The sequence below is a fragment of the Vipera berus genome (assembly GCF_964194415.1).
Source record: "Vipera berus genome assembly, chromosome: Z".
In the NCBI taxonomy this organism is placed as follows: domain Eukaryota; kingdom Metazoa; phylum Chordata; class Lepidosauria; order Squamata; family Viperidae; genus Vipera; species Vipera berus.
This window is the reverse complement of record NC_138205.1, coordinates 56,816,647-56,836,134: the sequence shown is the minus strand read 5'-3', so window position 1 is coordinate 56,836,134 and position 19,488 is coordinate 56,816,647. Positions and strand designations below refer to the sequence as shown.

General features: G+C 45.1%; 1 protein-coding gene across 2 annotated transcripts in view; it reads right to left on the bottom strand.

Moving 5' to 3' along the window:
* The window catches only part of TMEM245 (transmembrane protein 245), a 139,209-nt gene that overhangs the window by 44,562 nt on the left and 75,159 nt on the right, over positions 1-19,488 (bottom strand). For both annotated transcript variants that reach the window (XM_081343489.1, XM_081343488.1), the window contains exon 13: positions 16,571-16,716. In XM_081343489.1, the coding sequence (XP_081199615.1) occupies positions 16,571-16,716 (146 nt within the window). The remainder of the gene's footprint in view (positions 1-16,570; positions 16,717-19,488) is intronic.

Sequence of the window (19,488 nt, the reverse complement as noted above, 5' to 3'; positions counted from 1 at the left end):
TATAAAGAAAAATGAGATTGTGGTCCTGAAGCAGACTCTAAGGAGAATAAGAGATGTACAAAGAGAATATCAATTCCTGACCAGAAAATTAACTGAAAAAGGAGTGAATTTTAGATGGTTGATTCCAGAAGGGATTCTAATTAATTGGGATGGGAAAAGACACAAATTGGACATACCACATACGGCAATGAAGTTTTATGATAATCACAGAGCTTTTATGAAAGGGGAAAGTTCGGAACGCCATCCAGAGAGAGAAACAAAGAGACAGGAAGAAACGGCAAGAGAAGGAGCAGCCAAACCAAGGGGAGAAGAAGAATCTGAAAATACAAAGACAGAAGAAGTGGTAAGAGCAAGAGAACAGAGACAGATAAGAACTAGAAGGTTAAGACCTGTATATAATTGAAGGACATGGAGAAGGAAAATGGGATTGAACTCCCCTATAAAAAGGAAATTTTTTTTACACAACTACCAAGATTGAAATGAGATTTTACAGAAAATTTTAATATTAAAAAAGGTACAATACAAGGGTGTCCATTGCTATTTATACTAACACGGGAGGTATTAAATAGAAATATTAAGCAAGATATGGAAATTAAAAGACTGCAAATGAAAAATGAAAAATACAAATTACAAGCATTTGCAGACAATTTAGACTTTATACTAGAAGAACCTCTTGAGACAAACTTTAAGCTTATGAAAAAGATAGAGGAGTGGATAACTCTTAGAGATAGAAGATTACTATACCTAGAGGGACATGACTTACAACTTGGATGGCATGCCTTTCCATGGTACGGAAAAAAAATTTCACAGATACTTTCAATATCACTACATAAGAAATGCACTTTTGCTAGAATGGGAAAAAATAAAAGCGAAAATCTATATGAAAATATCTGAATGGCTTTCAACAATGGAAGCGTTTGTTCACCCAAACTTAAACTATGAGAAAGTTGTGACTTATAAAGACATTTGAATAAAGAAGGAAAATTAAAACAGACAAGAACTAGAAGAACTAGAAGGGTACTGACCTATCATGGTGGCCATGTCTGCAAATCCAAATGAGATATGAAAAATGTTAAAATATCTTGATTTTATGAAGAACAGATAGAATTTGATAAGATATTACTGACATCAGATGAAAAATTTATTAAGAAACTTTATAAATATATGCTATATTTAAAGATGGAAGAGGAACAAGTTAAAGAAACAACGATAACATGGGCAAAGAATTTTGGATGTAATATAGAACTAGAAAAATGGCAAAGCCTTTGGGAAAGAAATGCTAAAAAAACAAAAGCGGTACCTAAAAAAGAAAATTTATATAAAATGTTCTATAGATGGCATCTAACGCCCGTGAGGTTAGCAAACAAAAACCAGGCACTTATTACCATCTTTGGCAGACATGCTCTAAAGCCAAAAGATTTTGTCAAGAATACATACATGATTAGAGAAAATGATGAAAAAACATATAGAGTTTAAGCCAGAATTATCTCTGTTAGGCAAAATTGTAGGAAATTATGAGAAACAGTGTATATATTTAATTTTACATATATTAACTGCAGCAAGAATTATATTCGCTCAATATTGGAAAAATGAAGATCTACCAATGGAGGAAGTGTTAATAAAAAAAATCTTAAAGTGTTCAGAAATTGATAGATTGACATTGAAAATGAAAGAGAAAGAAGACTCAGTTTATTTTAGAACATGGGATACCTTTTATCATTGGCTGGAAAAACGAAGTAGAGAGAAAGGAACTTAATATGTATTAGCAAGCTAGGTATTGAAATCCAGACAATATGTCCAATGCCAGAAATGCCTAACAACAAACCCTTAAGGAGTGGATGAATCAACTACAAAACACAATAGTCAGAAAAGCTCTAGATCCTGTTCCTGTTTTCCAGCGAGCAGTCTGAAGATTTGGAATGCCGAACTCTTTGGCTGGAATTTCTTTTTGTTGAAAACCCTAAGGGGCCACAACCCACCCTAAAGGGGTGGAATGAAGGAAGGAAATCTCTCCGAATGGTCCAGGAGAAGCCTCCCAGAAACCAACAGAAGAAAGGGCTGACTAACTGCATGTTCAGCCATAGTTGGAAACAACAGAAGTCATAAGCTTTTAAATTAAGCGGATTTAAAACAGCATGCTTGAATCTGGGTAAGAATATTGATTTTCTGTATCCTACTTATTTTCCTGAAAAAGAAAGTCCCCAAAATAAGAGATCTCCGAAGAAGGAAAGGGGGAGGGGGATTCTGCTCCCTCCTTTTTGGTTATCGGAAGTGGCGAAACTTACCCTTTAGAGAGAGAAAAAAGACTAGAAAGACCCAAAAAATGAGCAAATGCTGACACCTACTGGTGGGTGAGAATATTTTTTTTCTCTGACCCTCAAAGTTTTTAGAAAATGCAGCTGTGTAAACAAAGTGAGAGTAACAAAGCTGAAGTAATGAATACTTCACAAAAGGCAACAATTTCAAAGGACAATGACTTTAAACTACAAAGAAATGCAGAATAACCTTGAGAGCATGAATCACTTATTTCCAACTTAATTTCACTCCAAGAAATCTCCCAGGAAAATACAGTAGAGATGACTGAATATAATTCTGAGGATAGAGAGTTTATTTTATTTATTTATTTATTTAGTTGCATTTGTATACCGCCCTTTCCCTGAGGACTCAGGGCGGTTTACAGGGAATTTAAAATCAAAACATACAAAAGTTAAAACCAGTTAAAAAGTATTAAATTCACCCTGTACACTAAAAACCCCAATTAAGATTTTCTCCTCAGCCTGGGCCCGAGAGCTCAAAGAGCCAGGTCTTCAGGCCCCGGCGGAATGATCGGAGGTCGGGAGCAGTCCTCAGCTCCACTGGCAGCTGGTTCCAGAGGGCAGGCGCTCCCACTGAGAAGGCCCTATCCCTGGGTATCACCCGCCGGCAATCTCTTACCGGCGGAACCCTGAGCAGACCCTCCCTGTGGGAGCGCACTGGGCGAAGGGCGTTTGATGCCGGCAGCAGGTGTTCCCTCAAATAACCCGGACCCAGGCCATGTAGGGCTTTATAGGTAATAACCAGCACCTTGAATTTCACCCGGAGGGCAACCGGAAGCCAATGCAGCTCGCGGAGTAGAGGTGTTACATGGGAGTATCGGGAAACCCCCATTACAACTCGCGCGGCCGCATTCTGCACCAGTTGAAGCCTCCGAGTGGTCTTCAAGGGCAGCCCCATGTAGAGAGCGTTACAGTAGTCCAAACGGGAGGTCACAAGCGCATGAGTGACTGTGCGTAGGGCGTCTCGGTCCAGATAGGGACGCAACTGGCTCACCAGGCGAACCTGTGCAAAAGCCCCCCTGGTCACGGCTCCTATGTGATCTTCAAAATTGAGCCGTGAATCCAGGAGGACGCCCAAGTTGCGAGCCCTATCAACGGGGGGTAACACCTCACCCCCCATCATTAGAGGTGGAATAACTTGGTTAACCCGAGACGCCGATATGCACAGCCACTCAGTCTTGGCGGGATTGAGACGAAGCCTGTTTCTCCCCATCCAGACCTGAACCGCCTCCAGGCACCGGGACATCACGGAGAGGGCATCACTGGGTTGGTTCGGGGTGGAAAGAAAAAGTTGGGTATCATCAGCGTACTGGTGATACCCCACCCCAAAACCAAGAATGATCTCGCCCAGCGGCTTCATATAGATGTTGAACAGGAGAGGCGAGAGAACCGACCCCTGAGGGACTCCACAAATGAGAGACCTCGGGGCGGATCTCTGCCCTCCTGTCAACACCGACTGCGAGCGGCCCTGGAGGTAGGAGGAGAACCACCGTAGAACGGTGCCTCCCACTCCCAACCCCCTGAGACGCCGCAGCAGGATACCATGGTCGATGGTATCGAAAGCCGCTGAGAGATCTAATAGGACCAGGACAGAGGAGCAACCCCTGTCCCTAGCCCTCCAGAGATCATTCACCAGCGCAACCAATGCCGTCTCCGTGCTGTGTCCGGGCCTGAAGCCCGATTGGTACGGGTCCAGATAATCAGTTTCCTCCAGGAACAGAGGGAGCTGATGCGCCACCACACTCTCAACAACCTTCGCCAGAAAGCGAAGGTTGGAGACTGGACGATAGTTGTTTAAAACAGCCGGGTCCAAAGCAGGCTTCTTGAGGAGGGGTCTCACCACCGCCTCCTTCAAGGCGGCAGGGAAGACACCCTCCTTCAAAGAAGCAGTTATTACTGCATGGAACCAGCCTCGTGTTCCCTCCCGAGCCGCATAAGCTAGCCAGGAGGGGCACGGATCCAACAAACAGGTGGTGGAGCTCAGTCTCCCCATGATCCTGTCCACATCATCAGGGGAAACAGGGTCGAACTCAGTCCAGATAACATGCTCAAGACCGCCTGATTCCTCCACATCAGACTCTGCCCAGTCAGAGTCCAAGCCGGTCCGGATCCGAGCGATTTTGTCCGTCAGATGATGACTGAACTCCTTGGCTCGTCCCTGCAAGGGATCCTCCCTCACCTCCTGGTTAAGGAGGGAGCGAGTCACCCTAAACAGGGCGGCCGGGCGATTATCTGCGGACGCGACAAGGGCGGCAAAGTAGTTAGACTTCGCCGTCCTTATCGCCGCAAGATAAGACCTTATAAAGGTTCTTAGCTGCAATCGGTCGGATTCGGATCGGCTGGATCTCCAACCGCTCTCTAGACCTCGTCTCCGACGCTTCATCTCCCGGAGCTCCACAGAGAACCATGGAGCCCAGCGGGATCTGCGCCGAGTCAGAGGTCGCATGGGTACAACACAGTCGAGCGCCCTGGTGGCAGCCGTTTCCCAGGCCTCCACCAGAGCATCGACTGGGCTGTGGGTAAGGGTGATAGGTATCGGCCCAAGCGCCCTCTGGAACCGGTCCGGGTCCATTAGGCGCCTGGGGCGGAACCACCTGGTCGGTTCCGCCGCCCAGCGGCGGGGGATGGCATGACGGAAAACCAGCCTCAGGAGGTGATGATCTGACCATGACAGAGGGGTGATGGACGGAGAACCCCCTCCCAGATCATCCAACCACTGTCCAGACAGGAACACCAGGTCGAGAGTATGATCCCCCTCATGAGTAGGGCCCTCAATAACCTGGGTCAGGCCCATGGCTGTCATGGAAGCCATGAACTCCCGAGCTAACTCCGACGACCCCCCCCCAGTGATGGCAGGTTGAAGTCACCCAGGACTATAAGCCTGGGGAACTCCACCGCCAACCCTGAGAGGGTGTCGAGCAGCTCAGGCAGGGCTGTTGCCACACAGCTGGGCGCCAGGTATGTGAGCAACAAGCCCAACTGAACCCGAGGACCACATCTCAAGAGGAGGGATTCACTCCCGGCCATCTGGACAATGGTGGCCTCCCGGGGACACAAAGTCTCCCGAATAACCACTGCCACCCCACCACCCCTGCCCTGAGCCCGTGGCTGGTGCAGCACCCGGAAACCTGGCGGGCATAACTCGGTGAGAGGCACCCCTCCCTCCGAACCCAACCAAGTTTCCGTGATGCACGCTAGATCCGCACATTCCTCCTCGATCAGATCACGGATGAGGGGAGCTTTGTTAACTACGGATCTAGCGTTAAAATAGACCAACCTGAGCTCAGGGGCCTGATCACCCTCATCCCCGGGTAGGAGGGTGCTAACCGGAGGGTCGGAGCGCGCCACCGCTCGGAGATAGCGGGGGCGCGATCCCAGATGTTGATATGGCCCTCCGCGCAAACACCTGCTGCCATTCCCTATCGCCGTGGGGATTTGAAGCCCCACCCCCACATTCCCAGAACCAGCAGCCACCTCCCCCGACCCCGTCCTGTCAGGACCTCTAACAGGACCAGACTGAGTGCCGGTTAAAGATTCCCTCCCTCCCCCCCCCTCCCTCCCCCTCCCTAACCTCTTAAAATAACCGGCTAAAAATTTTATCAGGGGCCTCTTAGCATGTCTTGACTCGAGGCCCCTATCTAAGCCCAGCCACCTCTCGGAATCCCAAAGTTAAAGATGGAAGCATATAAAATGAACACTTCACAAAAGGAAACACATGATAAGCGGCAACAATTTCAAAGGACAATGACTTTAAACTACAAGGAAATGCAGAATAACCTTGAGAGCATGAATCAACTTATTTTCAACTTAATTTCACTCCAAGAAATTTCCCAGGAAAATACAGTAGAGATGACTGAACATAATTCTGAGATAGAGACTTAAAGATGGAACCATATAAAATAAAAAATCATGATTTAATTCAAATGGGAAATATTTCAACATGTCTAAGCAACTTTGAAGATAAGGAAAAGAATGAGGAAAAATTCCTTACAGGGAAACAAATGATGCAGCAAAACATACTGATTAAGAAAGGCAACGACCAAAGAAAAAAAGACTAAAATGGAAATCCAGAAAATAGATGGAACTTATCAGAGAGAATACTCAAAAAAGAAACATTTGTTTGAATATGGCTAAAGAAATGGAAAAACTTTGAAATATATTACTCTTAGAGGAATGATTTTTTTCTTAATTAATATGGTTTTTTTCTTTCTGTTAAAAAAAAAGAAAAAAGTGGAAATGATTTAAACAAAAGCAAATGTTTTAGTTATTTAAATGTGACGATAAGAAAAACATAAAAAATGTGTTTTGAATGGGAATTAAAGGATTAGATGAGAACTATTGAATGGAATGCTTAAAGTTTAAATAGATTAAATACATTCTTAGCTATGGTCAAAAAGAATAAGAAATTGAGGGAATAAATATATATTAATATATACTGTTTACAAATTACTGAATGATTTATGTTATGTTAAAAAATTCTAATAAAATATATATACAAAAAAGAGAAATCTCTAGATCCATGGTGGCGAAACTATGGCATGTGTGCCACAGGAAACATAGAGCCCTCTGTGGACAAGTGCGCCGTTGCCCCAGTCCTAGGCCTTCAGTCCTGTCCATTAGCAACCTGCATAAAATTTCCCTGGGCAGGTGGCTTTTTAAGCTCGATTTTATAAAATCTTTTCACCTTAGGCCTCCACCACCGTCACAAAGTTAGAATCGATTGATTGAACTTTGAGTCCCACACAGTGGTGGAGGAAGTGACGGGGGACCACGTTGGAGCTGGAAAGGTGCCACGTGGGAGTGGGGTGGGAGCTGTGGGAGCAGGGCTCTCTGCGAGGGTTGGATCGGGGTGGCGGGAGCACAGTGCTTTGTGAGGGTTGGGTCGGGGCAGCAGGAGCAGGGTGTCCCATGCGAGGATTGGGTCAGGGTGGCAGAAGCAGGGTGCTCTGCAAGGGTTAAGTTGGGGTGGCGGGAGTAGGGCACTCTGCGAGGGTTGGGTCAGGGCAGGAGCAGAGCGCTCTGTTCGAGGGTTGGGTCAGGGCATCAGAAGCATGGCGGTCTGTGTGATGGTTGGTCAGAGAAGCAGGAGCAGGACGCTCTGTGCAAGGGTTGGGTCGGGACAGCGGTAGCAGGGCGCTCTGTGCGAGGGATGGGTCCAAGTGGCAACAGCAATGGAGGGCTCCATCGGGGGAGAAAGTAGTGGCTGGCAGTGGGGTGCTTCTCACTGTATTTTTTCTCTGGACCTTTAAACCATTCTTAAAAACACAAGAGTTGTATGTATCATGGAAAAGCCAACCCATGGGTGAATGGAATACGACAGTCTCCTTGAACTTACCATCTTACTGCGCATCAGAGCAAAGCTTTTCCTGCTAACAATAACTAAGATGGGTGTTCCCTGATTTGAAGTAACAAACCCATAAAAACTCCACCCTTCCCACCGAAAACCTGCATGCTTCCGAAGACGATGCTTAATCAGAAAGTTGCCCAGGCCCTGCCCCAAGGTGAGCGGCCGAGGCTTCGTCACACCCGCAGCTTCAGGAATAGACAAAAGCTGCCTTTTAAACAAAGGCGGGTGGGAGGGAAGGGTAAAATTCTTTGGACCATAGCTTTTCTCATACTCGCGTTCCCTGCGTTTTTAATCCCATGGATGTGTTTGGTTATTTTATTAAGCCATTGATGGTAGTCTTCATAGCGCTGTTAACATCATGATCTGTTTAATAATTTTATGCTGTTGGCTCCCATCCCCTCACTCCCCCCGTCACTTCTGCTGAGTATATCTTGGTTCATGTTTATCCTGCCTTTATAAATAACTCAAGCCTACCACTCTTTCCTCAACCTATTTTCCCCACAGCAACAACAACCCTGTGAGATAAGTTCGGTTGTGACTGACCTAAAGTCACTCACATTAAAGCAGGACAAGAACTCGCAATCTCCCTGTTTCTAGCCTAGTGCTTAATCAACAGCCCAAATTGTCTTTCATGTTGTCGCCTTGTGGCTCCCTTGTTGAAATTCGAGCAATGGAGGTGTTTTTTTATTATTCCTCTGAATAGATCAGCTTAAAAGAGAAGAACTCTTGATTGTGAGACCATTTTAATCTTTCCATTTAGGATTATTGTAATCTGTGTGAGTTGGAAGTACTGTAGCACTTACCTTCTTCCATCCTTAGCAACACTGAATGGCTTTTTGGTTGCAGAGCTGGTCGCCACTGGTCATCTCAGCCCTCTCAAAGGTCTTGCCCTTGGCCGACGGGTGAAGCACACCTCAGTACCTACTGCGGCCGCAGCCACTCACACAGGTCCAGTAGGCTGCCACCCAGTGCTGCAGGCCCGCCCAGGACGAAGGAGGTGAAGAGGTCAGCATGGAAGCCCCATGTAGAGGTGGTAGAGCACGCCCAGGACCAGCAGGCAAAAGGCCACCCCAAGCAGGAAAAGCCGGATCCCCATCAGCATCACGCCCAGAAGAGATGGGAGGAGGCACACAAGCCTAGCTGGGACTGGGGGGACATGGTGTCAGTGGAGATTCAGCTTTTCCCGCTTGGGTTGGCCTTTGGCTTGCTGTCCATGGACATGCTCTACCACCTCTACTTGGGCTTGCTAGCCAACCATTTCACCTTTGTGCTGGATGGGCCAGGTGCTCCAGACAGCAATGGTAGCCTAATGGACCTGCACGAGCTGCTGGTGGCAGCGGCCCGAGGCGGAGCTAAGGTGCGTCAGGTGTGCAAGGGGAACAGGCTTCAGGTGCAAGCTAAGGGCAAGATCTGCAAGGGGTTAAGGAGATGACCAGCAGCAACCTGCTCTCCAACCGCAAACAAAAACAGATGGGATGGAGTAGGCGCATCTAGCGGTCTGCATCATGTGCTTCCCCCCTCCCCTCCCCTCTGCCTTCTGCTGGAGGGCTGGCCCAGTATTTGCAGCGGGCTGCGAAGCCCCAGTGTGCCAATCGAGAGGCCAGCAGGCTGTGGCTGCTGACAGACACTGTTAGCTCCCATGTGCTTACTCTGGGCAGGGGCCAATGGTGTCAGGCAGCAGCTGCCCTGGCCCCTGCCTTGCCTCGCCTTGCCTTGCGGCAATGGCACCCCTGCCCTGCCCCGTCTCGCCTCGCTTCACCTCACAGGACGATCCTCCTGCCCACCATCCCACCCGCCAGAGACCCCCTGGATCTCCCCCAACCAGGGAGATTTGCTATTTTGTTGGGAGGGGGGAGGCTTTGCATTTCTTCCACTTTGTTCTTTACCCCTTTGATGCATCAGGGTGTAAATGGAGGAAGGAATGTGCCATGGGTCATTTGCCTTATCTCCACTTTGCTCCGATGGGAGGAGAATGTCAAGAAACAAAACTCAGAGGACTGCGCCTGGGAACTCCACTTATCATTCCCATAACAACTTCACACCTGGGGATTGGATGAAATTAAACCGGACATTTGGCCGTTGGGGCGGGGTTTGAATGGGATACTTTAGTATAACATTTTGCATGGGAAAACATCAGATCTTGCTAAACCTTCTTCCTATCATTGCCTCTCAATAAAAGTTCCATTTGAGACAATACCTGTTTCAAAATTCTGCTTTCTTGGGAGGATTAGTTGAAGCAGGACCTTACACTAATCTGCTAAGATTCAAGCAAATTACCGTATATACTTGAGTATAAGCCGACTCGAATATAAGCCGAGACCCCTAATTTTACCCCCCAAAATTGGAAAAAGTTAGTGACTCGAGTATAAGCCGAGGCTGGGAAATGCAGCAGCTCACGGTAAATTTCAAAAATAAAAATACAGGTAGATAACAATAAAATTGCTTTAATTGAGGCATGTGGAAAAGAGGGTCAACAAAAACAATATATTATCAGTATATTCAACAAAAACAATATATTATCAGTATATTCAACAAAAACAATATATTATCAGTATATTCAACAAAAACAATATATAACATTAAAGTATTAACAATAACTTTAAATGTACAAAAACCTTAACTCAATAAGCAACCAAGCTAAAACACAAGCATCAAAATCCTTCAAAACTGGATTCCTCCTCCTCATCTGTATCTGCAAACAGAGCTTCAGCTGTAGCTGGTGTGAGGTTATCATCATATACATTGTCACAGAGTTCGCTGTCATCACTATCACAGTTGTTGTCCTCATACAAAGCAGTGTCTTCACTGCCATCCATAGCATTACTTATGCCACATTTCCTGAAGGCGTGCTTCACCATGTCCTCTGGAATCTCTTCCCATGCATCACGAACCCACTTTGCTATCAGTTCTATGTCAGGCTTCATCATATTTCCACCTTTTGTTAGTCGGGCTTGACCAGATGACATCCATTCGCACCACATCTTTCGCACACGGTCTTTGAAAGGTTTATTTAAACACACATCTAAGGGCTGTAATACAGATGTAAGCCCACCTGGAATAACGGCTAAAGTAACTTGAGAAGACTTTGCCAATGTTTTTATGTCATCAGATGTGTGGGCTCTGAACATATCCCAAACTAGCAATGATGGTTTTTTCTTTAAGGCTGCTCCTGGTCGTCCATTCCAAACTTCTTCCAGCCACTTTTTTGTTCCATCTTCATCCATCCAGCCTTTAACATGTGGGCGCACTGTAATTCGTGGTGGGAATTTGACCTTTTTAGGCAAGGTCTTTCTTTTAAAAATAATGACAGGCCGCAGCTTAGTTCCATTAGCCAAACATGACAGAACAACTGTAAAATGGTTTTTCTCATTACCTGTGGTTCTGAGTAAAACAGTTTTGTCTCCCAAACTTGCCACGGTTCTGTTGCTTGGAAGATCAAAGGTCATAGGTGTTTCATCCATATTCCCAATATCTCCCAGGTCATAGTTATGGATCTTTCTTTGTTTTATGATGAATGAATGGAATGACATCACTTTTTCATCAAGGTCTTTTGGCAACTTCTGTGAAATCTTTGTTCTTTGCCGCAAACATAGGCCATGCCTATTCATGAAGCCAGTACACCATCCTGCTGACGCAACAAAATTTTCAATGCCTGGTACTTTTAATTTGTCATCTTTAGCCATTTGAAGGGCCCGTAAGCGAATTCCCATGCGTGTTACGCAGTAACCATTTTGACGACACTCCATAACCCATTTATGCAATTCAGTCTCTAGAGCCCCATATGGAGTTGTTAAACCACGTTGAGCTTTTTTTGCCTTTGGAATCTTTTCCAACTCAGCTTTCATTTTCCGCCACTCCCTCACTTGTTTTTCATCAACACCAAATTCCCTACTTGCAATACTGTTATTGCTTTTTTCTGCTCTTGACACAACCTTTAGTTTGAAAGCAGCTTCGTATGACCTGCGTCTTTGTTTTGGTGCAGGATTAGAAGTACTGGGATCCATTTCTAACAGGAATGGGGAGGTCTGCTAGGGAGGCGGCAGTCAAGCGTTGTTTCCCTCCTCGTGGGTGTGTGTGTGTGGGGGGGGAGGGGGCAGTCAAGCGTTGTTTCCCTCCTCAGTCAAGCTTGTTTCCCTCCTCGTGCGTGCGTGTGTGTGTGGGGGGGCTTGTTTCCCTCCTCAGTCAAGCTTGTTTCCCTCCTCGTGCGTGCGTGTGTGTGTGGGGGGGCTTGTTTCCCTCCTGAGTCAAGCTTGTTTCCCTCCTCGTGCGTGCGTGCGTGTGTGTGTGTGTGTGTGGCAGTCAAGCTTGTTTCCCTCCTTGTGCGTGTGTGTGTGTGTGTGTGTGTGTGTGTGTGTGGCAGTAAAGCGTTGTTTCCACGTGGCTGGCTGGGCTGCTGCGCCACCGCTGGTCCCGGGCGAGGCAGCGGGCGAGCGAGCGATGGGGGGGAAGCGGCGGCGGCGGTGAGTTGGGGCGCAGCGGGCGAGGCAGCGGCCGAGCGAGAGATGGGGGGGAAAGCGGCGGCGGCGGTTGTTGGGGGCGCAGCAGGCGAGGCAGCGGCCGAGCGAGAGATGGGGGAAAGCGGCGGCGGTTGTTGGGGGCGCAGCAGGCGAGGCAGCGGGCGAGCGACAGATGGGGGAAAGCGGCGGCGGTTGTTGGGGGCGCAGCAGGCGAGGCAGCGGCCGAGCGAGAGATGGGGGAAAGCGGCGGCGGTTGTTGGGGGCACAGCAGGCGAGGCAGCGGGCGAGCGAGAGATGGGGGAAAGCGGCGGCGGTTGTTGGGGGCGCAGCAGGCGAGGCAGCGGGCGAGCGAGAGATGGGGGGGAAAGCGGCGGCGGCGGTTGTTGGGGGCGCAGCAGGCGAGGCAGCGGGCGAGCGAGAGATGGGGGAAAGCGGCGGCGGTTGTTGGGGGCACAGCAGGCGAGGCAGCGGGCGAGCGAGAGATGGGGGAAAGCGGCGGCGGTGAGTTGGGGGCGCAGCGGGCGAGGCAGCGGGCGAGCGAGAGATGGGGGGGAAGCGGCGGCGGCGGTTGTTGGGGGCGCAGCAGGCGAGGCAGCTTCTCTCAGCAGCCTGTTCCGAAGGGACAGTTCTTTTTTTTTGTTGACTGGAGTATAAGCCAAAGTGGAGTTTTTCAGCCCAAACAGTGGGCTGAAAAATTCGGCTTATACTCAAGTATATACGGTAAGTAATATTATATTGTTTCTAATATTTGAGATACTAATGGAAAATCAGATTTGACAAGGCTTTAAAGCTAATTTTTAATTGTTTACCCTCTGCTTATTCAACAACTGTTCAAGTTATGATGGCACTGGAAAAAAAACAGATTTACAAGTGGTCCTGAAATTTGTGACCACTGCAGTGTCTCTGCAGTCACAGAATCATGATTTGGGCACTTGGCAACTGGCCAGCATTTATGACAATTGCAGCACCCTGTAGTCACCTGAATGCCATTTGTGACCACCACTGCTGATTTCTGACAAGCAAAGTCAATGAGGAAGCTTGAAGAAAGTTGCAAGTTGCAGTCACATGATGTCATGCTTGACAATAGCAGGTGATTTGCTAAAATTTGCAGATAACCTTTTAATATGAGGACTATCCAGATTTATACTCCAATCAATGCAGAAAAACAGGAAATTTATGATTTTATGGTCAAATTCAATCTAATATTTAAAAATGTGCATGTAAGAACATGAGCAGTTTATGGCTGGAGAATGAAAAGACAAAGTTAAAAATAATGCAGAAAATATAATTAGACTATAGGGCAGTGGTGGTTGCAGCAGGCAGCCAGGCACCATGACCTGTTCAGAGCAGGGGTCCCCAGGCCATGACCTGTTCAGAACCGGGATGCCAGAAATGGAGGATGAGCGCATGCGTATCCCCACTTGTGGAAGCAGTAGGTGAATAGATGCCTTGCTCTATTTCTGTAAGCAGTGGGTACACATCTGCTGTTTGCACAAAGAGAGCTGTACATGCACGCATGCCCGTTGCTCATGGTGAACCATCTTCTCCCCCCGCTGGTCCACAAAGCTGGAAAATTTGGGGTACTCTGCTATAGAGCATGTGTGGATAGGTGATTGTCATGGGAAGGTATCTCTAGAGCACAGGCAGGTGCACAGGTGCCACAGACAGATGAGTGAGTGCCCAGGCAGAAACTATAGAGTGCAGGTGTATGCAGGTGAATGGTTGCCATGAGCAGACATTATGGAGCATGGGTAATTGTATAGATGCCACGTACGGGCAAAAAAGCAGAGGAACCAATTTGTGGCTTTTCCATTGACTTTGCTTGTAGGAAATGGTGATTTTAATTGCAGGACACTTGAAACTGCAAGTCTGTTGCCAAGCACTTGAACTACAATCACATAATCACAGGGACACAATGACAGCGGCAACTCAGACAGCAAGATGGATATTTATAATCAATCATGTAATTTAATAAGTAAGCAAACAAACAAACTTCATGGGTTGACATAAGTCTCCTTCATTCAGTGCCATAACTGAATGGTCACTGAACCATTGTTCATAACTTGAGGATGACCTGCATGCTAAAAAATGTCAATGGACATATGGTAACTAATTTAAGGAGATCACAAAGTGAAAGGAGTATACTAAAATTTTGTACAGAAGAAATATCAGTATCCAAGATACCTTAGAATATATTTTCTATTCACAAGAATCTCTAATATTTAAAGATTTAGTTGGCAGTCCAATCATTACTAAAATTAATTGATAAAATGCCCTATAAATATGGCAATCAAAAGAATTCGTAAACATGCTAAATGAACTATGCCAGCAAATCTGGAGAATGTGGACAACAGATTGGAAGAGGTCAGCCTTCATAGCTTATACCAACAAAATGAAACTTAACAGAATATTCAAACCACTGTGTAATATCCTTATCCTAATTTCATGTGCTACTAAAAAATGTTTAGGATTATCTAATGCAAATTAGAACTCTCGCTGAATGGGAGATGCCAGATGTTCACACTGATCTTAGAAAAGGCCAAGGAACAAGAGACATTCTTGTTGATACATAATTGGATAATTGAGAAAGCAAAAAAAAACAAAACCCAAAAAGTCAATATGTGCTTCACTGATTATAGAAAGATGTTTGATTGTGCTGACCATGTCATGATATGGAATATCCTTAAGAAAACAGGAATCCCAGAACATCTCACTTTCCTCCTGGGAAATCTATATATAGGACAAGAAACTACAGTTTAGATGCAACATGTCTCCAGGTTGGAAAAGAAGTAAGATTCTCTTCGTATTTATTAAATCTATATACTGAATATACCCAAGCGGGGCTGCTATGCAACAAAATGAGCATGCTTTTAAATTAGGAAGGAATAATTAATAACCAAATTATGCTAATGATAGCTGAAAATGCACATGATCTAGAAGCTCAAGTCAGGGGACACACTGGGAAAAAAATATAAAGAATATATTAATGATAACATCAGCCACTAAATATAGCCTGTAATGTCAGACTAAATATAAAAAACAACTATTCATCAAACTTTTTAGAATTTCTTCAGACAAAATTAAAATGCCCACCTTTAGCTGTTTTGATATCTCCTGCTTAAGTCTAGGATTTTTTGTAATAATGAAACATGTTTTAGCATTTTTATAAATACTGTGTTTTCCGGCGTATAAGACGACTGGGCATATAAGACGACCCCCTACTTTTCCTGTTAAATTATAGGGTTTGGGCTATACTCGCCATATAAGACTACCCCACTGCATACAAAGTCTGCTTGGATTGGGTGGGTCAGCTCTCCCTCCCTGCTTGCCCAGCCCTCCCTGGCTCCAAGACGATCCAAGCAGTAGTACACAATTTTTTTTTAAAAAATCCCATTTATATCCTGCCCTTCTCCGAAGACTCAGGGCAGCTTACAATATAAAGCACAAATCAATGTGCTTAGCAATGTACAAAGTACACTTCCGGCATCCAGAGCCTGCCTGCGTTTCTTTAACCTCCACATGCTTCCGACTCTCGACAACTTCAGCGTTGTAAACCTTGCTGCTGTTAGTATCCTGGGTGACTCTTCTCCAAACCCCCTCTACCCCAACCCGGGTGAAAACGCTAACGTGCTCCCAGTGTGTGCCTATCCCTCTCCAACCAACTGCCCCCCCCTCATCTGTATCTGGCTCCAGCGGGCTTGTCCACATGTCCCAGGGCTGCCCTCCAGCAGTCCCCGGCTCCGGTCCATCTGACACCGACGGAAAACAGCCGGCCCTTGCCTCCAGCGCGCAAGCTATAGCATGCAGTCCCGGCACAGGTTCGTCAGCAGGCAAGGGAACAGCTAGCATGTTTTGTAGTGCCCAGGCTCCCTGTACGGCAAGGCAGACTGGGCTGTCCTCCTGAGTGCCTGCGGGGTCCTCAGCAAAGCCCTGCGATGCAGGCGCGTGCAAACGCCGTGAAGCAGCTGGTCATCGGGTTTGCAGAGCCAGGAACCGACGATCAGCTGATAGTCGGGCTTACTGATTACGGGCGACCTCCTCCCTTGTTTGTCGGAGCGCCGGGTCATGGAGTGAGCCGTGTGCAGTGTGGGGGGTTAGTAGGTGAAGCAGGGCTTGTTTTTGGAACGAGACCCCCTGCGTAGTGTCGGGCCCGCAGGGCTTGACAACGGACAGCAATTTTGTGATTCCCTCCCCCTTCCTCCCCCCCTATCAATGAGCTGCCGAGGTTGCCTGCGTGTATGTGTGGAGGGGTGTTGCCTCTGGTTTTTCCTGTAACATCAGACAATAAAACCGCCCCTAACCCTAACACCCGGCGTATAAGACGACCCCCGACTTTTGAGAAGATTTTCATGGTTTAAAAAGTCGTCTTATACGCCGGAAAATACGGTAGGCAGGGAAAACTGTTGCAAATCATGCATGTTATATCAAGATAATTCCATTAACTACTATACCTTATGGCTTCCTCCAAAGATTCGCTGACTATGTTTGAAGATGCATCAGACTGCAACAAAGGGATTAAATTGATTACCCACTTCACTGGCTTATAGTATTCATCACTGGAACTTAAAAGGTAGAATAATGTGGTCAGGAAAATCACCTGTAAAACAGATAGAAGAAAATTTGATTTTTTAAACTCAAAATTCACAGTATAATGAAAGAAAAAAAATAAAGGAAAAGCAAATCTACTTCCAGCAAAAAAATAATTTCTAAAACAGAGACTTCCAGTTTGGTGTTCAACAAAATGGGTGGAAGAAGCCAGGGATCCGGCTTCTTAACCTGATTTCGTTCTGCCCGGCGAACCCAAGGGGCAACGAAGAAGGAGGGATGCCTCAGGAGTCTGGCCCAGATGGCAGTCAGTCCAAAAGGACTGAAGAAACCCTCTAAAACAGGGTTGTCAAACTCAATTTCATTGAGGGCTGCATCAGCATTGCGGTTGCCCTCAAGGGCCGGGTGGGTATGGCCAGGGTGGGCATGGCCTACTGGGTGGGCGTGGCTAGATTCGTATGGCCTACTGGGTGGGCATGGCCAGCTCTACATCGTTCGCATCAAGGGTGCCTATGGGGGCCTGGGCAGGAGTGGGACAGGGTCTCTGGCAGAAGGAGGGTCTCTGGGCCAGGGCCAAGGCAGTGAGGGCCCGTTCCCTCACTGTTTCCAGGATGGCTTCGCGGGCCACATGAAACCACTTTGCAGGCCAGATCTGGCCCCTGGGCCTTGTGTTTCATATGTCTGCTCTAAAAGGACGGAGGAAAGGCTGCCTGGTAAGCCCAGACACCCCAAGTCATCGCCAGCCAGAAGAAAAGTGAACTCAAAGAAAGAGTACCTAACCTACAGGATGTGAAAAAAAGTTTTTAGATATAATTCTTAGGGTAACTAACCTATAAAGAAATTGTGGTCTTAAAGCAGATACCCAAGAGCATAAGAGATACTCGAAGACAATATCATTTCTTAACTACAAAGCTGATTGCAAAAGGCATAAATTTTAGATGGTTAATGCCAGAAGGGATATTAATCAATTGGAATAATACAAGATACCGATTGGATTCAGTTTGGAAAGCAGAAGATTTTGAGAAAAGATATCAGGCATTCTTAGATGAAAGAGTGCAACATCAACAAGAGGAAAGGAAAGATCAGAAACAAAGAGAAGCAACTGAAGAAGTAATTATACAAACAGAACAGAAAGAAATCTGACCAAGAGAATGAAGGAACCCCCAGAGTACAGAGGAACACGAGATTGACTAAACCTAAATATAAATAATTGAAATGGAGAAAGAAAATGGATTTTTTCCAGTAAATATAAATGGACTAAACTCCCTATCAAAAAGAAAGATTTTTTTTAGAAAACTACAGAAATTAAATATAGATATAATTTGTTTGCAAAAGACATGTATACAAAAACAATATTATTAGCTGTTGGAATACCCCAAAAGTGGGAAACTTTATTATGTATCAGCACAACAGAAAAAAGAGGTGTTGCTGTATATATTAAAGAGACAATAGATTCTAAAATGATTTATTCAGATGAAGGAAGAATTGTGATGGTAGAAATATGCTTACATCAAAAACAAACATTGTTAGTAGTAATCTACGCACCAAATAACAACCAGGGAGAATTCTATCAAAATCTCCACAGAAAAATAGTAGAAATGGAGTACCAAAATACTGTATTTGCTTAATAGGAGACTTTAATGTGCTGCTGGATGGGACATTAGATTATAAAAGTAGTAAAACAGGGAAAACTGGAAAAGATTACCTAAGATCTTTTTAATACGATAGAAGAAATTGGAGTACAAGATGTTTGGAGGGAAATTACAATATACATTTTACTCAAACAGTTAAAAATCCTGGTCCAGGATCGATATGAGTTTTTCTTCAAAGAAAACAAAAAAAAAGAAGATACAACATTACAAAATGTATGGGATACAGCTAAAGCGTACTTTAGAGGTATAGCTATAACATACATGGCATAAAAAAACCAAACAGAAAAGACAGCAGTATGTACTATTAAAAGAAAAAAATTAAAAAACTAGAATCAGAACTGCAAATAAATCCGTAAAAGAAGATTCTGAAAAGAGAAATGGAAGCAATAAAACACAATTTTTCTGTTGGATTCAGAAAAATTGGCACAGCAAATAAAAAGAGCAAAGCAATTTTTTTTGAAAATGCAAACAAACCTGTATGCTAGAGGAAAAAATAACAATGATGGAAATAACAGAGGCCATAAGAAGACAAAAAAATGAGAAAGAACCGGGACCAGATGGATTACCGGCAGAGTAATATAAAGCTTTACAAGATATACTAAGGGAACCGCTGAAAGATGTTTGCAATGAACTATTGTTGGAGGCCAAACTTCCAAACACATGGAAAGAAGCAAATATTACCTTAATACCAAAAAAGACTCAGCTTTGACACAAATAAAAAATTAAACGCCAATATCATTATTAAATATGGGTTATAATTTTTTTTACCTCAATAATAGCAGAGAGACTGAAAAGATTTTTAACTGAATTTATACATTCAGACCAAAATGTTTTTTTTTTAACCAAAGAGACAAATCAAAAATAATTTAAGACTGCTAATGGATACTTTGGAATATTATGAATTACACCCAGGGAAACAATTGGCCCTTATATTTCTAGATGCCCAAAAGGCTTTTGATAAAGTTTCCTGGCAATTTATGATTCAGCAATTACAAATAATGAACTTTGAACAGAACTTTATAAACACAATAAAAACAACACAGAATAAACAAACAGTGAAAGTGATTGTGAACTGAGACTGAGAACTTTGAGATAAGAAAAGGCACAGGGCAAGGATGTCCATTATCTCCATTGTTATTTATTTTCACTCTGGAAGTTTTAAATAGAAATAT